Source organism: Rhea pennata, chromosome 25, assembly GCF_028389875.1.
Source record: "Rhea pennata isolate bPtePen1 chromosome 25, bPtePen1.pri, whole genome shotgun sequence".
Taxonomy (NCBI): domain Eukaryota; kingdom Metazoa; phylum Chordata; class Aves; order Rheiformes; family Rheidae; genus Rhea; species Rhea pennata.
In genome coordinates this window covers 3,557,043-3,581,791 of record NC_084687.1, presented here as the reverse complement: position 1 = coordinate 3,581,791, position 24,749 = coordinate 3,557,043, and the positions used below count along the sequence as shown (strand labels likewise).

At 51.3% G+C, this 24,749-nt stretch overlaps 2 protein-coding genes across 4 annotated transcripts in view; one reads left to right on the top strand and one right to left on the bottom strand.

Annotated features, from left to right (window-relative positions):
• Positions 1–24,749, bottom strand: part of RPS10 (ribosomal protein S10) — a 382,514-nt gene that overhangs the window by 323,875 nt on the left and 33,890 nt on the right. The gene's annotated exons all lie outside the window — the stretch shown is intronic.
• Positions 691–23,363, top strand: PPARD (peroxisome proliferator activated receptor delta). 3 transcript variants are annotated; one of them, XM_062594877.1, is made up of 8 exons: positions 691–747; positions 5,553–5,641; positions 18,636–18,870; positions 19,811–19,962; positions 20,770–20,908; positions 21,611–21,813; positions 22,177–22,627; positions 23,034–23,363. In XM_062594877.1, the coding sequence occupies exons 3-8, from the start codon at positions 18,735–18,737 to the stop codon at positions 23,279–23,281; spliced, it is 1,329 nt and encodes a 442-aa protein (XP_062450861.1). In that variant the 5' UTR covers positions 691–747; positions 5,553–5,641; positions 18,636–18,734; the 3' UTR covers positions 23,282–23,363. The 3 variants fall into 3 exon arrangements, with proteins under 3 accessions (XP_062450861.1, XP_062450859.1, XP_062450860.1); XM_062594875.1 differs by having other exon boundaries at positions 22,174–22,627; XM_062594876.1 differs by lacking the exons at positions 691–747; positions 5,553–5,641 and adding an exon at positions 17,741–17,782 and having other exon boundaries at positions 22,174–22,627.

Genomic DNA, 24,749 nt, shown 5'->3' with positions numbered 1-24,749 from the left:
CCCCAGAGCTCGCACAGGCCCCTGGAGCGGTGTCGCACGAAGACACCGCAGCTTTCAATGAAAGACCTGGCCTGGCAGAGCTCGTGTCAGCCGCTCTTTGGACCTCCAGGTCCAGGTTTCGTTGTCTGAGATAAGCATCTCCTGGGAGAGGTCTTCTCGGTTCCAGCAGAGCGCGGGCCGCTGGTTAGTGCTGGCGTCTCCCGTCTCATTGGAGCGCCAGGGCGTTTCACTGGAGCGGCCGCGGCACGCTTCCGTCAGTGACAGGGTTTCTAGCAGGGATAGCAATGAGGGATGCGGGCTGGGGGCAGTGATGCTGAGGGCGCTAAGGGACCAGCCCCTGGGCCGAGGAGACACCTCTCCGCCGCAGAGAGAGCCCGTGCGGGCCTCACCGCGCAACACCGCCACCCGCCATCTCAGCTACACCCCCCCCCCGCCTACCCTACCCAGCATGCCTTGCGGGCAATGCCTACATGTCCCATGAGGCGCCGCGCCCGCCGGGAGGCGGGGAGGGCGCCGGCGCCCGCCAGGGGGCGCCGCGCCGCGCGGCGAGGCGGGGCGGGGCGGGGCGGGGCGGGGCGGGCTTGGGCCGTTGCCGTGGTGATGCGGGAACGACTTCCCGGCGGCAGCGATTGGCTGCGGGGTGCTGGGTATGCGGTGGCGTCAGGGCGGGCACGTGTGACGTGCGAGGGTAGGGGGCAGCGGTGCGCCGGCGGCGGGGGGAGGCGCGGGCCGGGGCCGCCGCGGGAGGTGAGACCGGGGGGGGCCCGGGGCTGTGGGGTGGAGGGGGCGGAGGGTCCGGGGGGGGGCACGTGGGGGGCAGAGAGGGCCCAGGAGAGTGCGGCAGGGGCTGGGGGAGGCGGGGGGGAGCAGAGGTGTGCGGCAGGGGTTAGGGTGATGTGAGGGGCAGGGGGTGGGGTGAGGGGGGCAGGGGTATGGGGCTGGGGAGAGGGGTATGTGGGGGACAGGGACATGGGGTGTGGGGCTGGGGAGACGTGTGTGGAGGGTCAGTGGCACAGGGGTATGGGGCTGGGGAGAGGGGTATGTGGGGGACAGGGACATGGGGTGTGGGGCTGGGGAGACGTGTGTGGAGGGTCAGTGGCACAGGGGTATGGGGCTGGGGAGAGGGGTATGTGGGGGACAGGGACATGGGGTGTGGGGCTGGGGAGACATGTGTGGAGGGTCAGTGGCACAGGGGTATGGGGCTGGGGAGAGGGGTATGTGGGGGACAGGGACATGGGGTGTGGGGCTGGGTTGCATGGAAGCATGTGGGGGGGGATCGGGTATGGGTCGGGGGGACAGGGGTGTTGAGCTGGAGTAGCCTTGGGGAGTCTGGGAGTGGGGCAGAGATCTTCGGGATGGGATGTGGCAGGCGGCAGGACCCTGGGGGTGTGGTATGGTGGGGCAGGGGTTTTGGGGGTGTGGGTGGAAGGAGATGGGGGCATGGGGCTGAGATGTGGGGCACTGTGAGCAGACGGTATGAGGCAGGGGTGTGGCAGAGGAGGGCAGAATGAGACAGCGATAGAGGGCTGTGGTGTGGGATGAGGGACAGGGATAAGGGTTTGTGAGAGCGATGGGGAGCAGGGGGTGAGGGTGAGGACTCTGAGGGTGTAGTTTTGAGGAGGTGGGGTGTATGGGTCGTGGGTGTTTTCTGAGGATGTGTGGTGGATGGGGCAGAGAGCTCTGCCGACATGGGTCTGAGTGTAGAAGAGACAGGGACTTATGGGGCAATGATATGGAGGGGGCTGGGAGGACAAGTAAAGGAGGAACTGGCCTGGGATCTTAGGGTGCTGGTGAGGGGCACTATCAGGGTCTGAGGCTGGAAGGAGGGGGAAGCAGGAGGCTTAGGATAATCCTTTGGTGGAGGGGGGGGAGAGAGGTTCCTGGCGAGGAAGGATTTGAGAGCCTCGTGGGAACTCCAGTGTCGCTGGGAGCCCTTGTCTGGGCTAGGCTCTGCTTTGCTGCCAGAGTGCCTCACCCCACGGAGGGCAGGTTGGCTTTGCGGTGACTCATGGCTGGAAGGGAGAGTTTTGAAGGGCCGCAGAGGAAAAGAGAGACTAGGGTCTGATGGTGGGAGGTGCAGGATGCCTGGTTCTGGACCAGCAACGTGGGTTTGTGAATTAGGCTGGGAGATCTGTAATGATGTATCTCCATATTCTGCTCCATATGTCAGGGAAAGCTGCCGCAACTTTCCTTGAAGTCTCAGATAAAAGATGTTTACTTTCTCTGCCTCGCCTTTTCCAGCTCTAAAGTGGGGGTAGCGCTGCTTTTATTATACAGTGAACCTAAAGGACTTGAAAGCTCTATACAGAGATCACATTGCTCCCTTGTGAGATGTGGTTCTCTGAGATGAACTTCTACAAGCTCCACTTCTCAGCACTGGACGCGATGGCTAGTGCTGCAGATGCTCATAGCTGAATGTAAAAAGGTTTGCCAGCTGGATTGGTTGCTTAATAAATGTATAAAGTGTTTGTAAAATCCTGGGTGAAAGGTAAAAGAACACACAGAAGTAGGTGACAGGACATGTAAATGAGATACCTAATATTCTTTCCCCTCCTCTTTCCCTCCTTCATGTTATTCTACCAACCTGTTGTATTTTTCCTTCCTTATTAGCTGGCTCCAAGCTCTATTATTATTGTACACAAGGATCCTATCGTTACGTTGAACTGTTTCTCCCCAGGCGAGCTTTGACCTTCCCTTTTTGTGTGCTCAGAAGGGCTTCTGTCCTTGCAGTACTTCAAAGAGTTTGTGTGGATTGCCCCTTCTGCGGATGATGTTTCACTGCCCTATTTGCTTGTGATCAGAAGGATTCAAACCTATTCACAGAAACCAATGATTTAAGGCTAAAAACGTGCTTATGAGATGGGTCTGTTTTAGTGTCCCTGGTTTATGGATGGAAAATCAAGGCACAGAGAGGCTAAGCAGCTGAAGGTGCAGCTTGTCATTGGAGCAGTGGAGAATACTAACCCTGCATAACAATTCAGCGTTTGCCTTTCCTAAAGCATCTGTCTGTCATTGATTGTATTGTATCTAGTAACTGCATTGCCTCAAACAGCCTCCCAGTATGACTTATCTCCTCAAGTCAGCTTTGGCAATCTTTCCTTTTGACCAGTTGTCCTGGGAGGCCTTGTACGTGCTAGTGAACGTAGCGCTTGGGGGAAGGAATTGGTCTGCTGAGCCCGCATGTGTTGGGAGAGCTCCTGTGAAAGGGGTCGCGTGTTCCCTGTGCTTGGGCAGTGGTGAGCAGACTTCTGAGGTGCTGTCGGGTCTGGGCGATGTGCTAATCCAGAGGGATCCGAGTGCGGAAAGAGGATGCAGCTGCAGTTGTCCGTGTAGGTTCAAGCCCCTTGTCCAAGAGAGCCCGTTCGCAGCAGTGATCTTGCTCCGTGGCTCAGCTCTGGGAGAGGCTGGGCTGCAGTATGCCAGCCTCTCCCTTTTCCCTAGGCGTCTGGACTGCTGCCAGATGGCAGTGACTGTGGGTCATACCTGGATTTTGAACCAGTGACCCTGGTAAGAAACAGTCTTGCTCCTGTGTTGATTCCCCTTTGCTGTCAGTCAGGAACACGTTTGTATCAGTACTGAACTGTGAATTTTCCTGGTGACTTACTATATGTCAACTTAGAATAAGCAAGGGAGCTTTCAGGAGGGGTCTGCTGGCAGGTTCCTTCCATGCCCTGCTGCACTGGTGCAAGTACTGCCTTGTGCAGAACGATGATGGGACATGCCCTGGCACTGAGCTGTGAGCAGGGCAAGGTTAGCTGGCAAGTTAGTTTTAATTCTCAGATCTCTGGCAGCAGGAGCAAGCTATCCTGGAGTGTGTGATGGGAGCAAGTTCAGCCTGTGATTTGTGCACTTCTGACGCGTGATTCATGTGCTCGTTGACAATGTCAACATTACGCTTTGTTACTAAACCTGAGATGTCTTTTATTGCTGGTGGAGATGAGAAAGCCTGCTCCTGATGTGCTGGTGGAAGTGTAATGAGTTTATTATTGCTCCCTGACAGGGAGATTAATGAAGAAACTTTGTCTTGGGCATTTAGAAAAACTACTTTCCATTTTGGGAAAGGGGATGAGAAACTTGCTGTAGCTATAGCATCCTGCCTTGAGAGTGAATTGCTGTGTGTAGTTTTATGGCATCGCTAAAGCGGAGCGCTGGGCGTTGGACCCGTGCTCCTCTGCTCACTTGGTGACCTTTGTGTAGATTTGCCTGTGTGCAGAGCTGCTTGCATCTCAGCTTCCCTGCCCTTAAAGTGAAGGTAATTTTCTTCAAGAGGGACTGTGGGGTTTTGTTGTTGTTGTTTCATATTGCTGACTGTAAAGAGGAAGATGCCCTACTGGAAGGGGCTGTGGTTATGTCAGTTGGTTCGTGCTCATGCCCTCCCCTTGATGTACCTGGGGGACTGCTCAACTGCGTGGGAAATGCCATCTGCACTCACCCTAATAGTCAGCCCAGGAGCACGAGGAGTTCAGGCTTTGGCTTCTGGAGCAACGGATCTGCATTCTCGTTATCGTTGGGCTGCTCTGTGTAGCTCGCGGTGTAACATCAGACCGAGGAGGTGCGGGAAGTAATGCCGTGCTTGATGGGATTCAGCCCTTGCCCTGAAATTGCAAGCTTGCCTTGCTGAGCTGCCCTGTTCTTGCTCGGAGGCCGGTGATGCTGCATTTGTTCGCAAGCGCTTGGCTGCTGTGTGCGTTGTCTCGTGTTGAAAGATGTTGTGATGCGAAACGGAGCTTTTCCATTGGTATGGGAGGAGCAGTGAAGTCTGTGTAATATCAGGGAGGGTACATGGGTTCAAGTAGCATCATGTTTGCAGCATCTTTGTTTAATATGTTAGTCCAGTTAGTCTGCATAACTGTGCCTAAAAATAGAACATATTTTCTCCAAGTCCTCTAGTTTGAAGTCTCATAAGCTTCCCCCCACACCCCAAGCACTGGTCTCTTACTGCTCTCCTGTGCTTGAAATTAGTACAATACTATTTGCAAAGTTATCGGGGAAACCAGCAGGAGTGAATTCTATGTCGAATCGTTAAATTTCAACCGTTCAAGAGGGAAGTTAAAATTGCAGTAACTTTCTTGCAGCCTCTTGAAGATGGTTTAAGTATGTGAAGTGAACAAATAACCTTACAGCCATAATAGACCTTTTTGATGAGATCTATGCATTAGCATTGGCGTAACACGCTGTCGTAAAAGTCCAGCTTAGTCAGCCTCTAATTGCAGAGGATATAAAGTAAAGATAATGTTCTAATGAGGACCTCCCAGCTCAGAGGCTGAGTAGGGGATGCAGCCATCTCCTCTGGGACATCTGGAAGTAGCTCTGACTCCCAATCTGTAAAAGCAGTGAAAGCCTCCAGAATGTGGTTGCGATCGCATGCAGACTCCGTCTGCCTTTCTCTGCACAACACAAGGGGAGTTACCCCAGCATATGGTTTCAGCATGCTGTAGAGGGAGCGTGTGTTTAAATTTCAGAACTGTAGCTGGATCCGTCCCAGTTCTTCAGCAGCATAAATATCTGGCCTTCAGCACAGCAGTGGAAATTCATGTTGTGTTCTCTTGCAGATTACTTCGATTTTCAGCTCTCCATGCTGACATGGTAACTAAACGGTGGCTTTTACCAACAGGCAGACGGGGACAGCTGCTCCAGAGAGGTAACCCTTCCCTTCCGCATGCATGCAATCTATCAGAACACTTAACCTATTTATTCCTTTAAACATTTGGGATAGGGAAGAGCATGTGAAGTGCAGCTTGCTTTTAGCAAGTTTCACTCATGTCTGCACACTTAGACTTTCTTAAATCTCCCAAATTAAATTTGATCCTTTGTTTTTGTTCAGCTTCTGAATATAATCTTTACAGTGCTGCTTAGGGGTTTGCTCTAAGTATTGTGGTCTAGTCCTGTTTCTCTTTGCAGACTGTTACCTTTTGAAGAATAGCAAATAAATATTTCATTATTTCACTATGATTTTTTACAATTGAAATTGCCTCTTCTAGGCTGGGGAGGGCAGCTGAAATAATGAACCATACTTAGGTAAATAATTGTCTAACAACCTGGGGACACAATCTGACAGCGATATCTATGTCATCTAATGTTATGCAACTGCCTAACACAGACAGAAACCAGCCAGGTTATTACAGAGCTGAAACACTGTTTTTTGAGGGCATGGTAAATGTGTGCTCAGAGGCCCGTTGTCCTGCCATAGGTCTCTGAGATGATGCTTGAAATTCTTCACTCTTTAACTACAGTGCAGTCATGTTGCACCCAAACGCTTCATGTAGCTTGTAACGGTTCCTGTTGCTGTGTGTAGGGGGTTGATTTGCTTTTGCTGCAACCCGCATCTGAGGTTATTTGGCTGGACAGAGATGTGGTTTTCTGCATAAAATGCGAATCTTCTGAAGTCTGTGCAACCATTCTGCTGTCTCTGTTCTGGCATTTTAGACATGAACTTCCAAGGATCTGTGCAGTGTGTGGAAAGGGTTTTGTAATGAGCCACATTTGTTGATCAGAAGAGCATTGTTGTGCAGAATTGCTTACTGATGTTAAGTGGTCTCCTTCTCCCCAGTGTTGACAAATCGGTATTTTTGTACAGCACATTTAGTGTTTCGGAGAATGTATCATCTGTGGCTCTTGAATTATGAACTAGGAATCTGCAAACGTTCTTAGAAGTGGAGGGAGTAGCACAATAAGCGATTCTTATATTCCTTCATGCAGTGGGACATGACATGCAAATGATTGCAGTTGAGTAAGATGATGTTACAGTGCTTAGGGCTGAAAGATCATTTGCTCTCAGAAGCTGTGGCCTGGTGTGTTTGAACCAGGGAGTTCTGGAGGGGTTTGTTTAGTTGGTGATTTGTACCGACTTCCCTGCTTTATAGCAGGAACAGTTGCATTTGCTGATAGCCACGTTTTGTCAAGCTGTATAGCTGGTTCCTGAACCACTCAACCCACTTTTCGAAAAATGTCACTGTTCAGATGTGTGCTATTGGTTATTGTCGCAGTAGTCTCTCCAACTCTGAGGAGGTCAGGACAAGCAGAAGGGATTTTCATAGTGAATATTAGGAAGATTCTTCTGTAGAAGAACTGCTTTTTTATTCTATACCATGAAATGCACCTACATTAGCAGAATACTTTGCAAGTTACTTTGCTAAAGCAGGATTTAGCATAGTGGCAGATAGAAAGTGGCACATAGAACGTGCCACTATTAAGCCTTTTGGTCAGGGGGACTGTGCAATGCCTCTTCCCCAACATAAATGATTTTAGATGTCATTCAGTGGAGCCCTGCTCAATTGCAAGAGGGGTACAGAGCAGAACTGACTCAAGATACGGCATAGTTTCAAGATAACTTCTTGAAATACTCTAAACTTCCCAACTGTAATCACAGCATCTGGAAAACCCTCTGTCCTTTAAGACCTTGCCAAAAGTTTTTGAATAGTCTGAGGTCATTTGGGTCAGATCTTTCAAACTGGCTTTCTAAAGGGCTCCAAAGTACACACGTGTTAGGGTGCTTCCTGCAGCACGGTCACTAAAGGCAGCATGTATGTTGGTGCCCTGGGGATCCCCTTGCACAGGTCCCACTCAAAGGGGCCGGTTTTGCGGCAGCTGTGGTTTGGAGAGGAATCCTGACCAAGAGGAGGTGGTAGGATTAAAGCATAGGCCAGAAATCATTATGTTTATTGTGGTGCTGGATCAAGCTGGAGCACGTCTTTCTGAGGCTTGTGGATAGCATCAGCCAGATAATGTCTATGTTAGCAAGAAATATTGCTCTAATGCTTCATTGCCTGATTTGCCCTGAACTGGGAACTGGAACTCTAAATAGCAAAAGCCAGAATGTGCAAGTTGAACTCCACAATGGAGATGTGGGATGGAGACAGGAAGCGATCCCGGTGATTTAAAAGGGCAAATGCATTTTCCTGCTTGAACAGATAGGGAAGCATTTTTTGATGATCTGTTAAGACAAACTTTACTTTGAAACAAATTAAATGGTGATGAAGTTCTCATTAGGAAAATGTTTTTCAGGCCTAAGAGTGGGCAGGTGAGGCACGTTCAAAATAACCACAGTTCAGTGTGCTCACCTCAGTGTTGGAAACCTAAATTCAAATTCTTTGCCTGCCTGCAGTTCTAGAAACTTTTTTTCTTTTTTCTTTCTTTCTTTCCCTTTTTTTTTTTTAATTGAAGTCTCAATTTTATCTTAATATAAATCTGAAATATTTCCAAAAATGCCCAGATCCACTTTTCCCTTTTAAGTTGATTATATGGATTTCACTATAGCTGTTGGACCTTGAAAGCTGTTAACCACATGAGGACTGGCAGTCAGGCATTCATGTGCAGCAAATTTAGAGTCTCCTATGTGCATGTGGGTAGGTGTTGTTATGTTGTGTGACTTATGGACAGTGAGCTCTATAGAGGCTGATAGCAAGCATGGGCTTGAGGTTGGAGCTTGGTGGGTCTGCTGAGCCTCCACCAGCTTGCTGTATCAGGAAGCAATAGTGTTACTGACTTCTTTGTACCCTTGCTTCTCTTCCTGTAAACTCTAGATTATGCCAAAGACACGAGGATGTTGTGAATGGTGCTAATGCTTTGCTCAAGTATTTTGGTTTCCAGAGGCTGAGGCAGAAATCCAAATGGTCAGGAGCATACACTTAAGATCTTCTAATTGCTGGAGGTGTCCTGGCAGGATCATGCTGACAAACTCCTGTTTGTATTGCTGTTGAAAATGTGGGGAAACTATGCTCTTCCAGTTGGCTTTTACTGTATGAATGTGGCCAAAAATAGTAAGGAAACATCATTCTCCAATTCCCTAAGAGGATGTTGAACTAGTTTGTGTAACAAAGTTATTTTAACGCTCTCAGGAGTTTTTTGTAAGGAGACAGATGCACTCAAAATTCTGATTTGCTCTTTTTTTTTTTTTTTTTTTTTTTCCTGCTCTGTGGTTGAAATGGAGATGAGGTGAACATGCTGATTTGTTCTAACATTTTCAGTGTGTATGTTCCCAGGCCCTGCTGAATCATCTGAACTTGTGCCTGCTGTAATTACTCAATGTCAGCTGTGTCCTGGGATCAGAGCTGAATGGTTAGTGCCCAGGATATTTTGCTAGGATCTACAAAACTAGTAGCACTCTTCTGGAAGTCCAAGAGAAAGCACAGGAAAACTTACAGGCTGGTGGACTTTTTCTGGTTAGCACATGGGATCTAAAATCCGAGATGCTGCAAAGAGGAGGAGGTGTGCTACTGTTTCTTGTGGGTAGTTTCCTGGATCTGGGAGAACTGGCAGCCTAGCAAGAAGTCTTACCAGCCTGCTGAGTGTTTGGTCCCAGACCACCAGCTGTATGCACGTGCTTACAATTTGGAGTTAGCTGTGGATGCATTGACCTACTGCTGATAGGAGTTGCACAGGAACTGGTCATAGGAAACTTGTTTTTATTCTGCTGTTTTGGAACAGTCAGGGCTCCTAGGTTCCATTTCCAACTTTTACCTTCTCCAGTCACTTCCCTGTGAATCTGATTGCCGTGTCTGAAGCACAGGTGATGCTCGCTGATGTCCCAGTGACACTGAGACTTAAAGAAGAACTAAAACACGTTCTGGTGTAAGCTGTGGTGCAGAAAGGCAGTGTCATTCGCTGCTGCCCAGCCTTCCTGCAAATTAAGTGCTGTAACTGGAGTTTGCAATGACAGCTAGCCTGTCAGCTTGTTCTGCTTGCTACTTTCTTGGTTTTCCATTTAAATGGTGCTTTGAGCCTGTAACACCTGGTACCCACTGTCTGCCGTGGGTAATGTTGTTGCTGTTCTCGCAAGCTCCTTCTTCCGTCAGCCCTGTTCTATAATTACTGATGTTCCTGAAACCAGATCTTTCCACGTGGCCTGCTGAGGTCCTTGAGGACAAGGGGTCTGTAAGCAAACAAGCGCCTTGGGATAATGCACGGCAGGGCTTCAGAGTTTCAGAAAGCATCAGTTTATAGCAGGTTACTGAGTTCTCTGAGCCACCAACCTCCTTTTCCTTCAGGATCTCAGAAGAAAGAGTAATGGTTCCCAGAAGGCTCCTCTGGCATTTCCAGAGAAGAAGCAGGGAATTGAAAATTAGAACTTGTGGAGCAGCAGCTGAGGCCTATACAGCCCTGCAGATGCGTGCAGCACAAATACAAAACACTGTACTGGGGCACTGGGTATTAATGGGGGGACAAGATCGGGACAGAAGCATGTGGAGAAAGTCCTCTGCTGATGGTAACCATCTCTGCAGCTCTGAGCAAGCTGCTTCATGTTTCTCCCTCAGCACTGTTGTAAAGGTTGTGCACAAAGTTTGAAGTGCTGTTCCCACAGCCTTCATGGCAGCCAACCTAAACGAGCTAGCCCAGCCCCTCGTGTTGCCTCCAGAGCTTAGGAGGTAATGAGAAGACAGCAGATTGCCTTTTTGACCTGCTGCCTGAAGTGTTTGGTCTGTACGCGCGGTGTGGAACAAGTTTGTTTTGCGAAACTGGTAAGCCAGGGAGCAGATGTTGCATGGAGGTTGTCTGTCTTGCTGAAAGCAGTTTGATGTCCTGTCTGCCTGCTCTGTAGGCAGAAGAGCTTGCAGGCAGCCCTGAGGAATTGGTGGGTCAAAGAGGAATATATTGCCTAATGTCATGAGATGGGTCAGGCAGCCGCTGCCGTGCCCTGGCATGATGTGGGGATGGTCCTTTCTCACTGCTGGAATTAATGATCTTCTCAAATAGCACCACTTCTGTTCAATTTCCAATGCTAAGATGCCCTGATGGTGTCACCTTTCAGGTTCCTGCTTGTTTCTTGGCTGTGGTCCTTGTTCCAGTGAGTCAGAGACACACACCCCTCTCCTGCCCCTGTGTGCTGGGAGCTGCCCCGAGTTGACAGCAAAGCACAAATATCGGTCAGCAATTTCGAGAATGAGACTGGCCGATTTAATTGCTGAAAGTAATCCTGGAAACACCATGTACGGGAGTGTACAGAGGGACAAGACTGTCACGAGCAGTGTGTTGTGCTGGCCCAGGGGGCAGGAAGGTGAGCCTTGCGGAGCATGACCGTGAGCAAGTGTCAAAATCCGTAACACGGGAATGAAGAATGACGCTGGGTACTAATGTGTTCCTCTACATTTCCAAAACATGCTCTCTCTGTTGGCTCATGCAGCAAGGAAAGGATCAGGAAGGAAGCAGTGTGAAACTTTTTTTTTTTTTTTTTTTTTGGATAAAGGAGGAAATAGAGGCGTGGGGGTTGACAGGAATTGCTGAAGGTCGTGAAGCAGGACTTCAGATAACTTACGGCTGCTCAGCTCTTTACTGCGTGCCCTGCTGTTACCTCTTTTGTAACAGAGCTGCAGAGCTCAGCTCATTAGGGGCTGAAGAGGGTACAGAGTCCCTTTGCTGGAAAGAGGGGAAGATGTGTAGGGATGATTCATGTTGAAGCATTAACCTTGTCCTAATAGGTACCAACTCAAGATTTTGCAGCACCTCAAATGCTTGTTTGGCGCCTCTGCAGCAAGGTATGTCTTTAGCTCCTGAAACATGGACTGCAGAAGGACAGCCCAACAGAGACTCCTTTTTCGTAATCTTGTGGGTCTGAGTTGGGTTGATTGCCCAAAGACTGATTTGCAGCTGTTTCTGTGATGCCTCTTGCTTTCCAAAGAAACCCAGCAGAAGGGAGAGAGCAGCAAGTTCCTTTTGGAGCAAAACATGGTGACTTGTTTTTTGGGACAGAGTCAATTGTGGTACAAAAAGAGAATTCAGTGAGGTTTTGTAACTTTTAAACCTCTTTTTTTTTTTTTCCTCTGCGTCCAGGAAGCGGATGAGTTAAAACATATGGTAGATGTGTGATTCATTTTGGCAAGCCTGACTGCTCAAGGCAAGCAAGGGAATCTCCTGTACCTCTCTATCACATGTTTGTGAGCAATTAGTAGCAATGTGATAATAGCAGCTCAGGCAGTGCCCTGCTTCTTAGATGGCTGAGCTCATTCTTTGTGAAAAGCAGATGCAAACCTGTCACGAAGCAGCGTTGTGGGGAAGGTCAAGGGAACTGAGAGTGCTCGTGGCTGAGCGGTGCCTTTGCAGACTTAGTGACCCATGAGTGCTGTGGCAGGTGATGCCCTGGTTTTTCCTGGAAGAGGCACACGGTACCGTGTGGACTTGCTTTGTAGTGAATCATGTGTTTAGTTTACAGCAAGAAAGCACCGTCTCTGCCTGGGGATGCCAAGGAGCGTACGTAATGTCCGAGCTGCATCTAGGCTCTGGAGGGACCTCGGCTTCTCCTCCTTTGCTGCCAAGTAAAGCCTCCATGCCACTATTAGTAATAAGGACCTGCAAGCAGGCTAAACTTCTGGAGTGGCTAAACTCGATGTACAGATTAGACAACTGCAGCCTTTTTCAGGTGTCTGTTCACTTGTTTTTAAATCAATCAACTTTCACAAGGTGGGGAAATTTAGGTGATGAAGCCCCCAGACGTGGGCTGGTGTGTGGAGCTCACCGTGCAATGTCTGAATAGATCCTTTAAGGGGAAAATCTGGCCCTACGTGTCCATGCTGGCTAGAGCTGTATGCTGGGACTGCTCTTCCTTGCTGGCTTTGGTGGCTGCCTGTGGTTTATTGCTGTGTGAAGTCTGCCTCGTGGCCAAGATTTCTGAGTGCAGGAGGAAGCACATGGGAAGTAAGTGCTGCTGAGATCTCATTAGCTAATGAGGAGGTGTGCTGATCTTTCAAGAATGACAACAACAAAAAACAACATATTTTCAGTTTTTGCCTATCCTGTTTTTTGCATTTAGTTACCTTTCCTGTATTGCAGCATCTGCTTAGCTGTTCCTTGGCTTTTATTAGTAGTGGCTGATATGTAGGAGGGGGAATAGAGACAAGTACTTGATCAGCAGATACTGGAAAAAAGTGACTCAACCTAAGGGACATCTGCAAATACTGGCTAACAAGTTGTGATTAATTTTTTTTTAAGGATTCAGTTCAGCTTTTGTGTGGATTCAGTATGTGCTGCATGTCAGAGAAAACTGATGTGCAGAGGGTTGAGTTCTCCTCTAACCCCTTCGAAAAGGATTAGTTTCTGTTGGCCTTAAATATGGCTAAGGCATTTTTATTCATCTGGACAAAAGTTAATTCAGAAATGCTCCCGTGGTAAATTGCCTTTCTTTCCTGATTCCTGGTGCAATAAGTCAAGGAACCAGAGCTTTGAGTGGAGCAGCTTGGTGAGTTTTGTCCCTTGGAAGGTTTAGGCCTTTTTTGGCACGTTGTTTTGCTTGGAAATCCCCATCTTGTAGGGAGGAATCTTGCATCGTGACACTCCAGGGTATGATGGGGATTTGACTGGGAGCTGCCTCCAACTCCCATCTGTATTAATATATTAGAAACAAATGTATGCTCTCCTGAAGGGAGACAGGGGAGTCATCTCTCCACCCCAATAAGCATCTGAAATTAACTTCTTGCCTGAGCTTGCCACCAGTGAAACTACACTTGTTTTAAAGATGAGGTCCCTCTAATTATGAGTACTTCCTTGCTCTTATTTTATAGCTTTGGGGCTGCCAGCACCCTGGTGTCTGTGCGGAAATGCACGTCCCTTTCTTGTGACACGTTGCTCAATGTGCAGTATTTTAATACTGGTGAGAAACCCGGCTTCCCCGTCACATCATCGTGCCTCCCCTCCTACACTCAGACCGCGAGGAGTGGGCACTTCCTCACTGGCTTGTCAGCTTCTGCTATCTCTGAACTGAGCTTCCAGGTTTAAATGCTGATCAACTGGGAAGAGTTTTAGACCGTAGTGTGTGAGCTGCGGGTTACTAAACGCTGGGATGGAGGCTTGGATGTTGCTCAGCTCCAGAGAAATACTGCCATTCGTTTCAGTGGATCCATACGTCACCTTGGGGCTGAAGATGTGTCTAACTTGTAATTTTTTGCAAGCCTCGGCATGCTGGCGCTGTGTGCGCACTGTGCTGACAGCTGCTTTCTCCTCCGTTGTGCATATTCTCCCCTTTCCCCCCCCCCCCCTTTTCTTTCCCTATCCTTTTTCCCCATTGTGCCATGTCCCTGCCCCCGTTCCTGCTCAGCCGAGAGATCTTCAGCCCGGCGTAGACGCCTGCTCCTGGTTTTAGCAAAGAGAAACCTGTTGCCTGCGCTGTTCGCAGCGTGGGAGCTACAGGCAAAGCGTTGCGGCCAGCAGGCTTCTGCCCAAACCCGGAGCCTCGCTCAGCCCCCAGCCAACAAACCGACCCTCTGACGGCTGCAGGCTGTTACGCTGGAGCATGGTGTCTCATCCAGGGTTGCGGAAGCTCGTTTGAACGGGGATTGAGGCAAGGACAGAGCAAGTCACGAGATGCTTGCCCTCCGGCTTGTTCCCATCCTGTGGGAAGAGGAAAGGAAACAGATTTGCCTGATTTCTCTGGAGAAGCTTAAGGAGGAATTCACGGCCCCTTGCCCTTTTTTCCATCCTCTCTTTCCATCGCTGTGCTGTGACAGCTGCTGAGTGGAAAAAGGGGGTGGGTACGCCGGGCAGGAATCTGTCCTTCTCCCTGCAGCTCGAAGCCTTGCGTGCTGTGCACCAGCGGGTGGCATTTTTGGCAAGGGGAGGAGACCTAGTTATTCTTCCTCTTGCTCTGCCCAGGATGACCAGCTCACAAGGGAAAAGAGGAGGTTGTGTGTGCTGTGGGGTGGAGCAGAGAGGTGGCACATCTCCTTCGGTACTCACTTCTGTTTCTGTGTAATCCTGTGCAAACAGTTGCAGTCTCCAAGTGCTCATCTTTGCTCTTCTGGAGGAGTCAGGCTGGTAGGAGGGAATCTCCCTGGTGCCTGGGGTGGAGTGAAGCATCCTGAAAGCTGGCATGGTTGTTCACTCTCTGTGCACTTCCCTTCTACACCTGCCGGAAGAATCCAGTGCTTAAACAACACACACACACACAAAAAAGAGCTGTTTTCGCCTGTTCTAATCAAGTTGACACTGACGTGTTCTTTACACTGAACTTAATACTCTGGCCGAAACCTTGCTGAAGGTAAGGCCTTGAAATCTCTGCACGCGGCGCGTTTTTGCTGCCATGCCAGTGCCCCAAGTCCTGGAGCGGAGGGTGGAGGATCTGCCCCTCTCCGCCGGCAGTGCAGGGCCGTGCTGAGCCGGCTCGCTCCACGCCGGGGTGCACGGCCTGTGTCCTGCCTTTCATCCTGGCTGCCGCTGCCTGGCCTTTCATCTACCGAATGCAGGGGGTACAGGCTCCCTTGTGAAATTAATCCCTTTTTATCCCCCCTTCTCTCTCCATCCCTGTTGTTTCTAAAACAAGGGAAACAGCTAACGAAAAGGCAGGTGTGCAAACAGTTCTCAGCTCCCCTTTGACCAGGCCCCTGTACTCTTGGCCTGCAAGATGATATTAAAACAATAAATTCAGATCTTTCTGGTAACAGGTTTTATCTCTCTTGCTCTCCAGCCGCTCTTGAAGGGTGGGATCTGAATCCCTGTTCTCCCCCCGAGGCCTGCATTTACATGGGGAACCTCTGCTGGAGCCCCAGCTCCAGCGTCGCTCTTTTGAGTGCATTTAGCCCTCTGCTTTTCCCATCTCCCTCTCAGGGCTGCGTGTTCGTCTCGAGCCAGACTGGCTCTGAGCAAAGGCTTGGGGTTGCTTTGATGGTTTTCAGGGAGTGAGCTGCATGTCACAGACTCCAGCTGCCACCCCAGAAATACACAGCGCTGAGTAGACCGCAAAGGCCAGCTGATGGTCTGAGGCTCCCAACTGTGCCCGTGCAGGCGTGCAGCCCAATTGCTGTGGCTGGAACAGCAGAGAGCAAACCAGGACTGCCCAGCAGGTAACCCAGGCTGTCCCCGCATCACTGCTCCCGGCATAAGTAAAGGGCAGCTGGTTCAGCCTTGCTGAGCACACCTTTTGTGGTGCTAAAACTCATTTATCACCCTCGCACAGGGATTTGGCTGGTGCTGCGTAGGCCTAAGCACGGCCGGCCCGTTTGCAGATGGGGCCAGGCTAGTGTTCTCTCCGGCTTGCAGGCAAGGCCGTGCCGCCGCGGGGGACGGCGTCCCAGCGGGGCAGCTGGGGGAATGTGCCAGTTGTATTCCAACAGCAATGCACTGTGACGCTGAGGAGGCTTCGTGGAGGGCTGCGTCTGCGCTGGGTTTAAAATAAGTGGCCTGTGCTTACCTTTTCTGATGGATACCAGAGACAAAGGAGAGCTAATAAGCTGAATAAGGTGATGCTGGATGTGTTTTCCACCATAGACTGTTTTCTTCTGCCACAGACTTCCCCCGTTAACTGCTGTTCTAGGCAAAAGCGTTTTCCTGATGTTTGTGCGTTCATTTATGTAGCCTTTAAAAAGAAAGATTCAGCTCATTACACTCCATCTCTGATGAATAGGCTTTCCTGCGTGTGTGCCATGTCCCACCGAGCGGGGTGTGTGAGAGGAGGCCAAGGATAACACAGCCCTTGAATGGTCCCTCAGTGCTCTTGGGGAGGCACTGAAAGGGAGCGCTCCGCGCTTGTTTAAGCGCACGCACCGCTCTGCCTGTCTGCCTGCTCCTGCCGTAAAGGAAAACAGGGCAATTAGACTTTCCAGTTGCCTGGAACGTACTTTTCCCAACTTCTTGAAATAAAGCTGCGTATGGTCTTTTTTGCAAATCTAATGCCCTAGTGTAGAGGGGAAAAGTAAAGTGCCTTTGCCCCCAGCAGACCCAGGCTGTGGGGTGGCCCCAGCTCCTGGAGATGACTTGGAGCCTGGCTTTGCCCTGTGTTTACATTCAACCTTTTGTTTGCTAGTTTTGTCCTCTGCTTTGGAACCATCTGTTGCTTGCTTGGTCTTGCAGGGAGCTCTGACCTTGCTCTGCACCGAGGACTCTCCAGCAAGCCCAAGGAGCTGGCTGTGGCCCAAGTCCGAAATGCTGGGTTGGGGTTCTGCTGAGGGAGGAAAACAAGACCAGGGAGTTGTGGGTCACTGCCAGCCCCTAGCAGAAGCCTCTCAGAAACTGCAGCAAACCCCATGCCATAATGTGGCCTTGGGCACGAGCAGCAGAGTTCTCTGTGCCACCAACATGTAGGTTTGTCCTCAGCAACTGGTGACAAAAGTTGAGCAAGGGGAAGAGGTCCTTTTTGATCCCTCGCTACCGTTCCCAAGCAGCAGCAAATGTCAGTGTCCATGCGAACGGCTACCTGAGGCTCCCGGGGGAGGCTGTGCCAGGCCGGCTGCAGCCCTGCTTGCGGAAAGCGTGCCCTTGCGGGGTGGTCGTGCTCGAGCCTGCGCTCCGATCCTCTCCTTGCAGAGCCCCTCCGTGGGCTCCACGCTGGTTGCGGCGCAGGTGATGCCTGCACGGCCTGAGTTATTTTGTGGGCTGTTTGGGATGGACTAAAAAAAAAAAAAAAAACAAGGAGAGGAAGCGTGGGGGGGGGGTGGGGGGAGAGGCTGAGGCTGTTGCTGGTCCTCCCACAGGAAATGCGGGATTAAGACACTGGCTGGATTGTACAGCCTGTCGCGATCACACTGCTAGACCCCGTGGCTCAACCCAGCCCCGCAGCTGTGTGCAGCAACAGGAACGCGTTTCACTGAGCGGCTCTTGGCAGAGGAACCGGGGCCAGTTACAACACGATGAATAAAAATAAACACAGACGCTGCAACTGGGAGCGCTGTAACTGGAAGGAGCGTGAATGCCGCGGAGCACGGGGGCTGGCAGGAAGCGATCGCTCTCGCGGCTAGCTCGCGCGGCAGCTTGGAGCTTTTGGCCGCCGTGTGCTGCTGCACTGAGCCTGGCTTTCCCGGCATCTCCTTGCCGCGGGCCTGAAGCCCCTGCACCCTCCTCGGCTGCTCTCCTCGTGCCGTCGTCTGTGAGTCCAAGCTCTGTCTTGGGTCGGTGGGGATGGAGGGTGAAGCTGTTTGTACCTTAACCTTTCCTGGGGGACAGGACGAGTTGTGTCCTTGGGGATTCCCGTTTGCTGACTGTGGTGGGTAAACGCAGCCTCAGCGTCAGAGGCAGATGCGTGAAATTAAGTGGTTGGATGCAGCCTCTCGTGTTTCAGACACTGGCCTCTGTCCTGTCGCTGACTCTTCACCTGGCCTTAGGCAAGGTCTGGGATGGGGCTTCACTGCTTCTCGCACAGTGCTGGTGGTGCCAGCTCTCCCTCGTGCGCCGGGAGCCTTGGGGAGATGCTAAGGTGCCTGGACTGATGATGATCCTGCGTTCACCTTCAGCCAAAGCCTTCTCTGCCTGCAGCCTGTGAAGTTTAGAAACAGCAGTATGTTGGCTCTGCCAAACGCCCAGCCTGAGATACTGCCTTGACATCCCAGAGCATAACCATTACCAGCTTGGGGACATTGCCCAGGGCAGCGCTTCTGCTGTGGTGTGCGTAGTACCTGTGAGCTGGGGAGCCCTGGGTTCCCACGTCTCTGGGCAGAAGCCCAGGCATCTCCTTGGACTGATCTGTGGTCTGGGCTCTATGCTGGGGTTTAAACATGATCCCAGCGAGGATTTGCTTACTGCAAATTAAGTCCTGCAGAGTGTTTATGCCAGAGTGAAGTGATCTTTAAAAGGCCCTGAGGCCTTCTTGGCTTCCTGAATAAGGAGCAAAACCAGAGCAGGGCTAACATGGTTATGCACTGCTCTGCTCTCCCCTCCACTGCTGCCGAGGTATTTCCATGGGGCGTTTAGAGCTGACCCTGCGTCTCCTCTCTTCTTCACAGGCTAGCAGGAACAGCCTGGTAGGGTCCATCTCGGATAGATGCAGATGATGCCAGAGCTATGACAGGGATTGCAGTCTTGGCACTGAGGGGTGATCAATTATGGAACAACTACAGGAGGAAGTACCTGAGATCAAGGAGGAGGAGGAGGAAGAGGAAGAGGCAGTGATGGTGGCAAGTGGAGCCTCAGATCCAAGTGGAGGACCAGATAGCTCGCTGCCTTCAAGCAGCTACACAGGTGAGTGGCATGGACCCAGCTGTGCCCCATGGGTCCATGGGCCCCAGGATGTTAGGGAGGAGGGGGCAACAGGGCAGCTTTGCCAAGCAGGACTGGCTGCAGTGGCAGAAACTCCAGTCTCCTGACTGGAGACACCAATAAGCAGGAGCAAATCCCTACTCCTGCCATAGTTAACTTTAAGCTACAACAGAACCACGGCACGAGCTCATCTTCCCTGGGAGCATCAGGTGCTAGCTGCAGCCACGTCTTCTGGGCAGCATGTTCAGCTGAGAAGTGCAGAAGACCTACGTATGAATGGAGTTTGGCTTACTTTAATCTCTTCCTTTTTGTGAAATAATTCATTAAGAGCCAAGTTGTGAGAAGGCTTATTTCTTCTGCAGTGAGAAGGTGACTCACTGCACAGTCATTGGCAAAGGGTTGGGAGATAGAAATGGAAAGGGCAGATGGGTAATGTTATGTCCCAGATTGTGCGTGTCAGAAGGGGAAGGATTTCCAGGGTGCCTGAGAACATTCCCCTGGTCAGCTTCTCTAAGTCTTCAGTGCAAAATGATTGTAGGAGCTGGGAGAGGAAGTTTTGTTGCTGCTAATGAGCCTTCTCCAGAGCCCTGGGCAATCCAGCTCAACCACTCCATGCCAGAGGCCTGCCGGCTGGGAATTATAAAATTCACTGGTTGGGTTTCACTGCCGAAACAGGAATACCAAAAGGAAGAAACGGACATTGATGTGGAGCCTCTTAGCTGCTGGGAGCGCTCTTGGCTTTGTGCATGGCATCAGCCTGTAACCAGCGCCTAATCTCAGGAGTTAACTGTCCAAATGCAGTGCCCGTGACAGGCTGGAACGGTGCTGGCAATTCCTCGTCAGCCCTACTGCTGGAGGAGTTAGATGCAAACTGTACTTGTGGCTGTTACCAAAGATGACGTTTCTCTTTACATGTTCACAGACCTTTCACAGAGCTCCTCTCCCTCCCTGTCGGACCAACTGCAGATGGGCTGCGAGGAGGCGGCTTCAGGAATGCTGAACGTAGAATGCAGGGTCTGCGGAGACAAAGCCTCGGGGTTTCACTACGGCGTGCATGCCTGCGAGGGCTGTAAGGTAGGCTTGCCCTGGGAAGCGTTTGGTTCAGCAGTGCCAAGCAGAGGTTAAACGCCAGGGAGCACAACTCCTCTTCAGGCAAGTAGTTCTACAGCCAAGCAGGGATGCAGAGTTAAGTGACTGTAAAAAAATCACTTGCAATCTGTCCTGAGAGCATGAAGAGTACAGACAGGCACATAAATACTGTCCTGGGAGAGGAAGCTGAGATGCTAATAGCTAGAATCTTACCCCACTGTGCTTTACTTTGTAAGCAAATCCTTCTATCCCCACGAGGATCCTTGCTTTGCTTTTAAAGATGCTTTCTGGCCATTCTGTGCTGCAGATCAGCAGTGAGCTGTGTGTTTATCCCCCTGGGATAGCTGGCTGCCGCTTGGATGTGCCTCTGAAATTCTTTCCCCCACAGTAGATGCCAGCAGGACTGTGTTAGCCGGCCTCGGTCCTGCCAGACATTCCTGCAAGCTGGGACAGGCTTGCTGCCTGCAGCTTGTTCCTCCATCCCTCCCTGCTGGATATGTGTAGTATCACACACACAATTCTGCAGCGCCAGACCCAGGGGCTGCGATTCCTCCTTTGCAGCCCCCTTCTACCACCGCCTGGGCTCTTCTTGTGGCAGAGGCTCTGCTTGTGTCAAAGATAGAGTGGAAGCTAAGAGGGCCCTGCTCCACCTCTCTCCATCCTCCCCACACAACTGAACCTCCACGAGGCTCCCGCGAGTAGTAACTTAGTGTGGTCCTGAACCACAGCTGCTAACACTGCTCTTCCCCTGTCTCCGTGCTCTGCGCCCGGCTCTGTGCCGCCTCCCTGCAGGGTTTCTTCCGCCGGACAATCCGCATGAAGCTGGAGTATGAGAAGTGTGAGCGAAGCTGCAAGATTCAGAAGAAGAACCGGAACAAATGCCAGTATTGCCGCTTCCAAAAATGCCTCTCGTTGGGCATGTCACATAATGGTGAGTGTCCACAGGTCTGGCCAGCTGGGTGCCACATGCCACAGGGCCATCTACCATGTGAGCCCAGAGCAGAGCAGTGTTTGCTCTAGAGGATTCACATGAGGGATGCTGTGTGCAATTTGCTTTATCTCTTGGCTTTGTTCTTGCTGGAGAATCCTGTTCTTTCAAACCCAGTGCTCTGAGCCTTTGACTATTCAACTCTTTCCTCCATACCAGAGTGGGCCCGTTCTCTTGGAAGGAGGTGTCCCAGTCATTGGCTATGAAGCCAAGTGTTTTATTGCCACTGGTTTCTGCCTTGCAGACTGGCTCTAGGCCCATGGCTTCCACCTATGGATTGACCCAGCAGGAGCTAGACATACAGATTGCTCTTCTGTCCTGTGATTTTTAAACTTTAGGCATAACCATCTTGTTCCTGGCCTAGCCAAGATGTTTATCTGAGAAGCAGGGCTTGTGGGAGAACCCAAATCAGTGGTAATGAGAGTTTTAGTGTGAGGTTGTGTTGACAAGGGTAGCAATAAAAGCTGGTCTATAAAGGTGTCGATGCTGGAGGAACTGGAGCCTGGAGGGGTGTTGTATAGTGTCATTGCAGGTGTTCACCAACAGACCTATGCCTTTGGTGGCAGAGCAGACCCCTGCCTCCCTGGAGATGACTCTTGGGGTGCTTCCAGGTCTCCCTGACTGACTGGTTTTGATCCCTCACAGCGATCCGCTTTGGCCGCATGCCGGAGGCGGAGAAGAGGAAGCTGGTGGCGGGGCTGACAGCGAGTGAGATCAGCTGCCAGAACCCGCAGGTGGCCGACCTGAAAGCTTTCTCCAAGCACATCTATAATGCCTACCTGAAAAACTTCAACATGACCAAAAAGAAGGCGAGAGGTATCTTGACTGGGAAGGCCAGCAGCACCCCAGTAAGTTCTCTCCCCAGGGCAGTCAGGGCTGGTCACAACCAGTGCGGGGGGGCTATTCTCTTGGAGATGCCCAACATCTCTGTTCTGCTGTAACTATTTGACTTACATCAGTCGCCAACTGCAGCCAGAAGGGTCATATAAGCTCTGCCCCTTGCTGGGAAAATTCCTGTTGCTTTGCTGACTTCCACTGTTGGACTGTTGAACTGCACTGTTGTGGGTGCAGATTGATTGGGGTGAGCCCCAATGGGGAGAGGACAGCAAAAGTACATCAAGGACAGTCAGACAAGTGCAAGTGTCCTTGATAGTGCTGGTGACTCGAGTCCCCGTGGCTGGTTTCTAACAGCTTGCTTCTCTTTCAAGCAGCCTTTTGTGATCCATGACATGGACACCTTGTGGCAGGCAGAAAAGGGACTGGTGTGGAAACAGCTAGTGAACGGGATTCCCCCCTACAAGGAGATTGGGGTCCACGTCTTCTACCGCTGCCAGTGCACCTCAGTGGAGACTGTGCGGGAGCTCACTGAATTTGCCAAGAGCATTCCCAGCTTTGTAGGCCTCTACTTGAATGACCAAGTGACTCTGCTTAAGTACGGGGTGCATGAGGCCATCTTTGCCATGCTGGCCTCTATCATGAACAAGGATGGGCTCTTGGTGGCTAATGGGAATGGGTTCGTGACCCGTGAGTTCCTGCGTAGCCTGCGCAAGCCCTTCAACGAGATCATGGAGCCCAAATTTGAGTTTGCTGTGAAGTTCAATGCGCTGGAGCTGGATGACAGTGACCTGTCTCTGTTTGTGGCTGCCATTATCCTGTGTGGAGGTGAGTGGGTGCTCTTAGTTGCTTGAGCATCAGGAAAAATCTTTCCTTACATGGGTAGGGTGGGGTTGGAGTGGGGTGGTTGGTCTGCAGCTGACCTGTGGTTTGGCAGGTGATTTACTGGCTCAGATGAGACCAGGAGTATCTTAGGGGGACAAGAGAAGGACTGAACAGTTTGAAACCAAAGCTTCACTGTGGTGGTGACACCTAGGAAGCTTGGACCAAGAACAAGGAGCAGAGATTTGGCATCCGCTTCCTCTTACGCTGCTGTGGGATGTGTTTTCTGAGGACAAACATTTCCCCCCTTGTCTAGTTGACCAGCTTAGAGTGATGGTGGTTGGGTTACAGTGCCCATCTCCATTTCTCTGGGAGCAGTGTGTGCTGCTACATTGCCTCTCCCCTTCCACAGACCGCCCTGGCCTGATGAACGTGAAGCAGGTGGAGGAGATACAAGACAACATCCTCCGAGCGCTGGAGTTTCAGCTGCATACCAACCACCCAGATGCTCAATACCTCTTCCCTAAGCTGCTGCAGAAGATGGCCGACCTGCGGCAACTGGTGACGGAGCACGCCCAGCTGGTGCAGAAGATCAAGAAGACAGAGACGGAGACATCTCTGCACCCGCTTCTGCAGGAGATCTACAAGGACATGTACTAAGGACCTGTTATTTATGAGAGATCGAAGCCATGGATTCCCAGTAAGACTCTGTACAAAAACAAAGAAAACTCTTACCCATGTCTTCCGTTTCTTCTGCTGGAAACTCTTTTCTACGTGTTGCTGACATACAGTACATAGGGCAAGATGCTGTAAGATTTTGCAGCCACCACCTGGTAGGCCAGGGCTTCCGTTAACACACACTAACGAATTTACAAAGGCAAATCATAAGCTACTGTTTCCGTTACTGCAGCCCTGCTCTTCAGCTGCTCCCCAGTGCCTCTGGAGCAGGCAGCTGGTTTACAGGCCACGGATGGTAGGGTTCCCGTGGCAGCCCGGGAATAGTGGGGGCCATGCGCTGGTTGTTAGGAGACCAGAGCGTGATGTGGTTATCCAGCAGGGCCAGCAACAGCACTTACAGCGTATCTTTATTTTGTTTTTGTATTGCACTCTGAAGACTTAGTCCTAAGCTGTGAAGTCTAGGACAGTGTAGTGAAAGGAAGTTTCTCTTTTTCTCCAAAGAAAAGGGAAAGTATTTGAAGACGGGTACTGCTGTTCTAGCAGAAGAGACCCTCAGCTGCAGCCCCCCTTGCTGTACGGTGTATTCATATCTCCAGTAATAATCATGCGATCTCTTTTCTTTCACGAGCGACGGGTGGGAGCCCTCGTCAGTGTGTGAGCACGCGCTGCGTGGCCCCTGGTCCTGGTACCTCCGTGTCGGAGGAGGTCTGCTCCTGGCACCTCCCCAGTGTGACTGGGAGCGATGGGAGGGAAAGGGCTTGGCGGAAGCCAGAACGCGCTTGCTTCTGGTATCTGCCCCAGGCCCTTCTGAGCAGACGTGAGCTGCCGAAAGCCCTGAGGTCTGTGCAGGGCTAGCGGCAGGCCAGGGGCTGGCCAGGGTTGGAGGATTCGATGTCACAGGCTGCAGTTTTCCCTGCAGCTCCCTTCCCTAGCCAGGGCTCCTGGGGTTTTGCAGTGCAGCCAGTGGTGTGGTCAGAAGAGGCTTCCTGGCAGCATGGGGCAATGGGCTGGTGCTGTCCTCCCTGCTAGTGCCAGAGCAAGCAAAAGCCATCTGGCAGCACCAGCATGAAGGGGCTGCTCTTTCCCTGGGAGAGTCACGGCCAGCTCACGCTGGCTCTAGGCAGAGCCCCTGATGCTGAAGAGGCTTTTGCTGGCCCCTCAGAAGCGCCTGTTCCCAGGCTGAGCACCTGCTGCAGCAGGGCACGGTCGCCTCTCGCTGCAGCATGCCGCAGGGGACATGGCAGCCCTGGCCCGGTGGGCGCCACAGGAGAGATCAGATCTGGCAATCCCACGCTTTCCAGGCTGGTGCTGCAGCAGAGCAGCCCTGCGAGCGCTGAACAGCAGCGTTAGGGAGAGCGGGAGACCCGAACTGCAGCAGGCCAGCCTGGTATCGCGCCCAGCTTTCTGCGCGGCCTCTGACTTGTCTGCTAACTGCCCTGCCTCGGTTTCC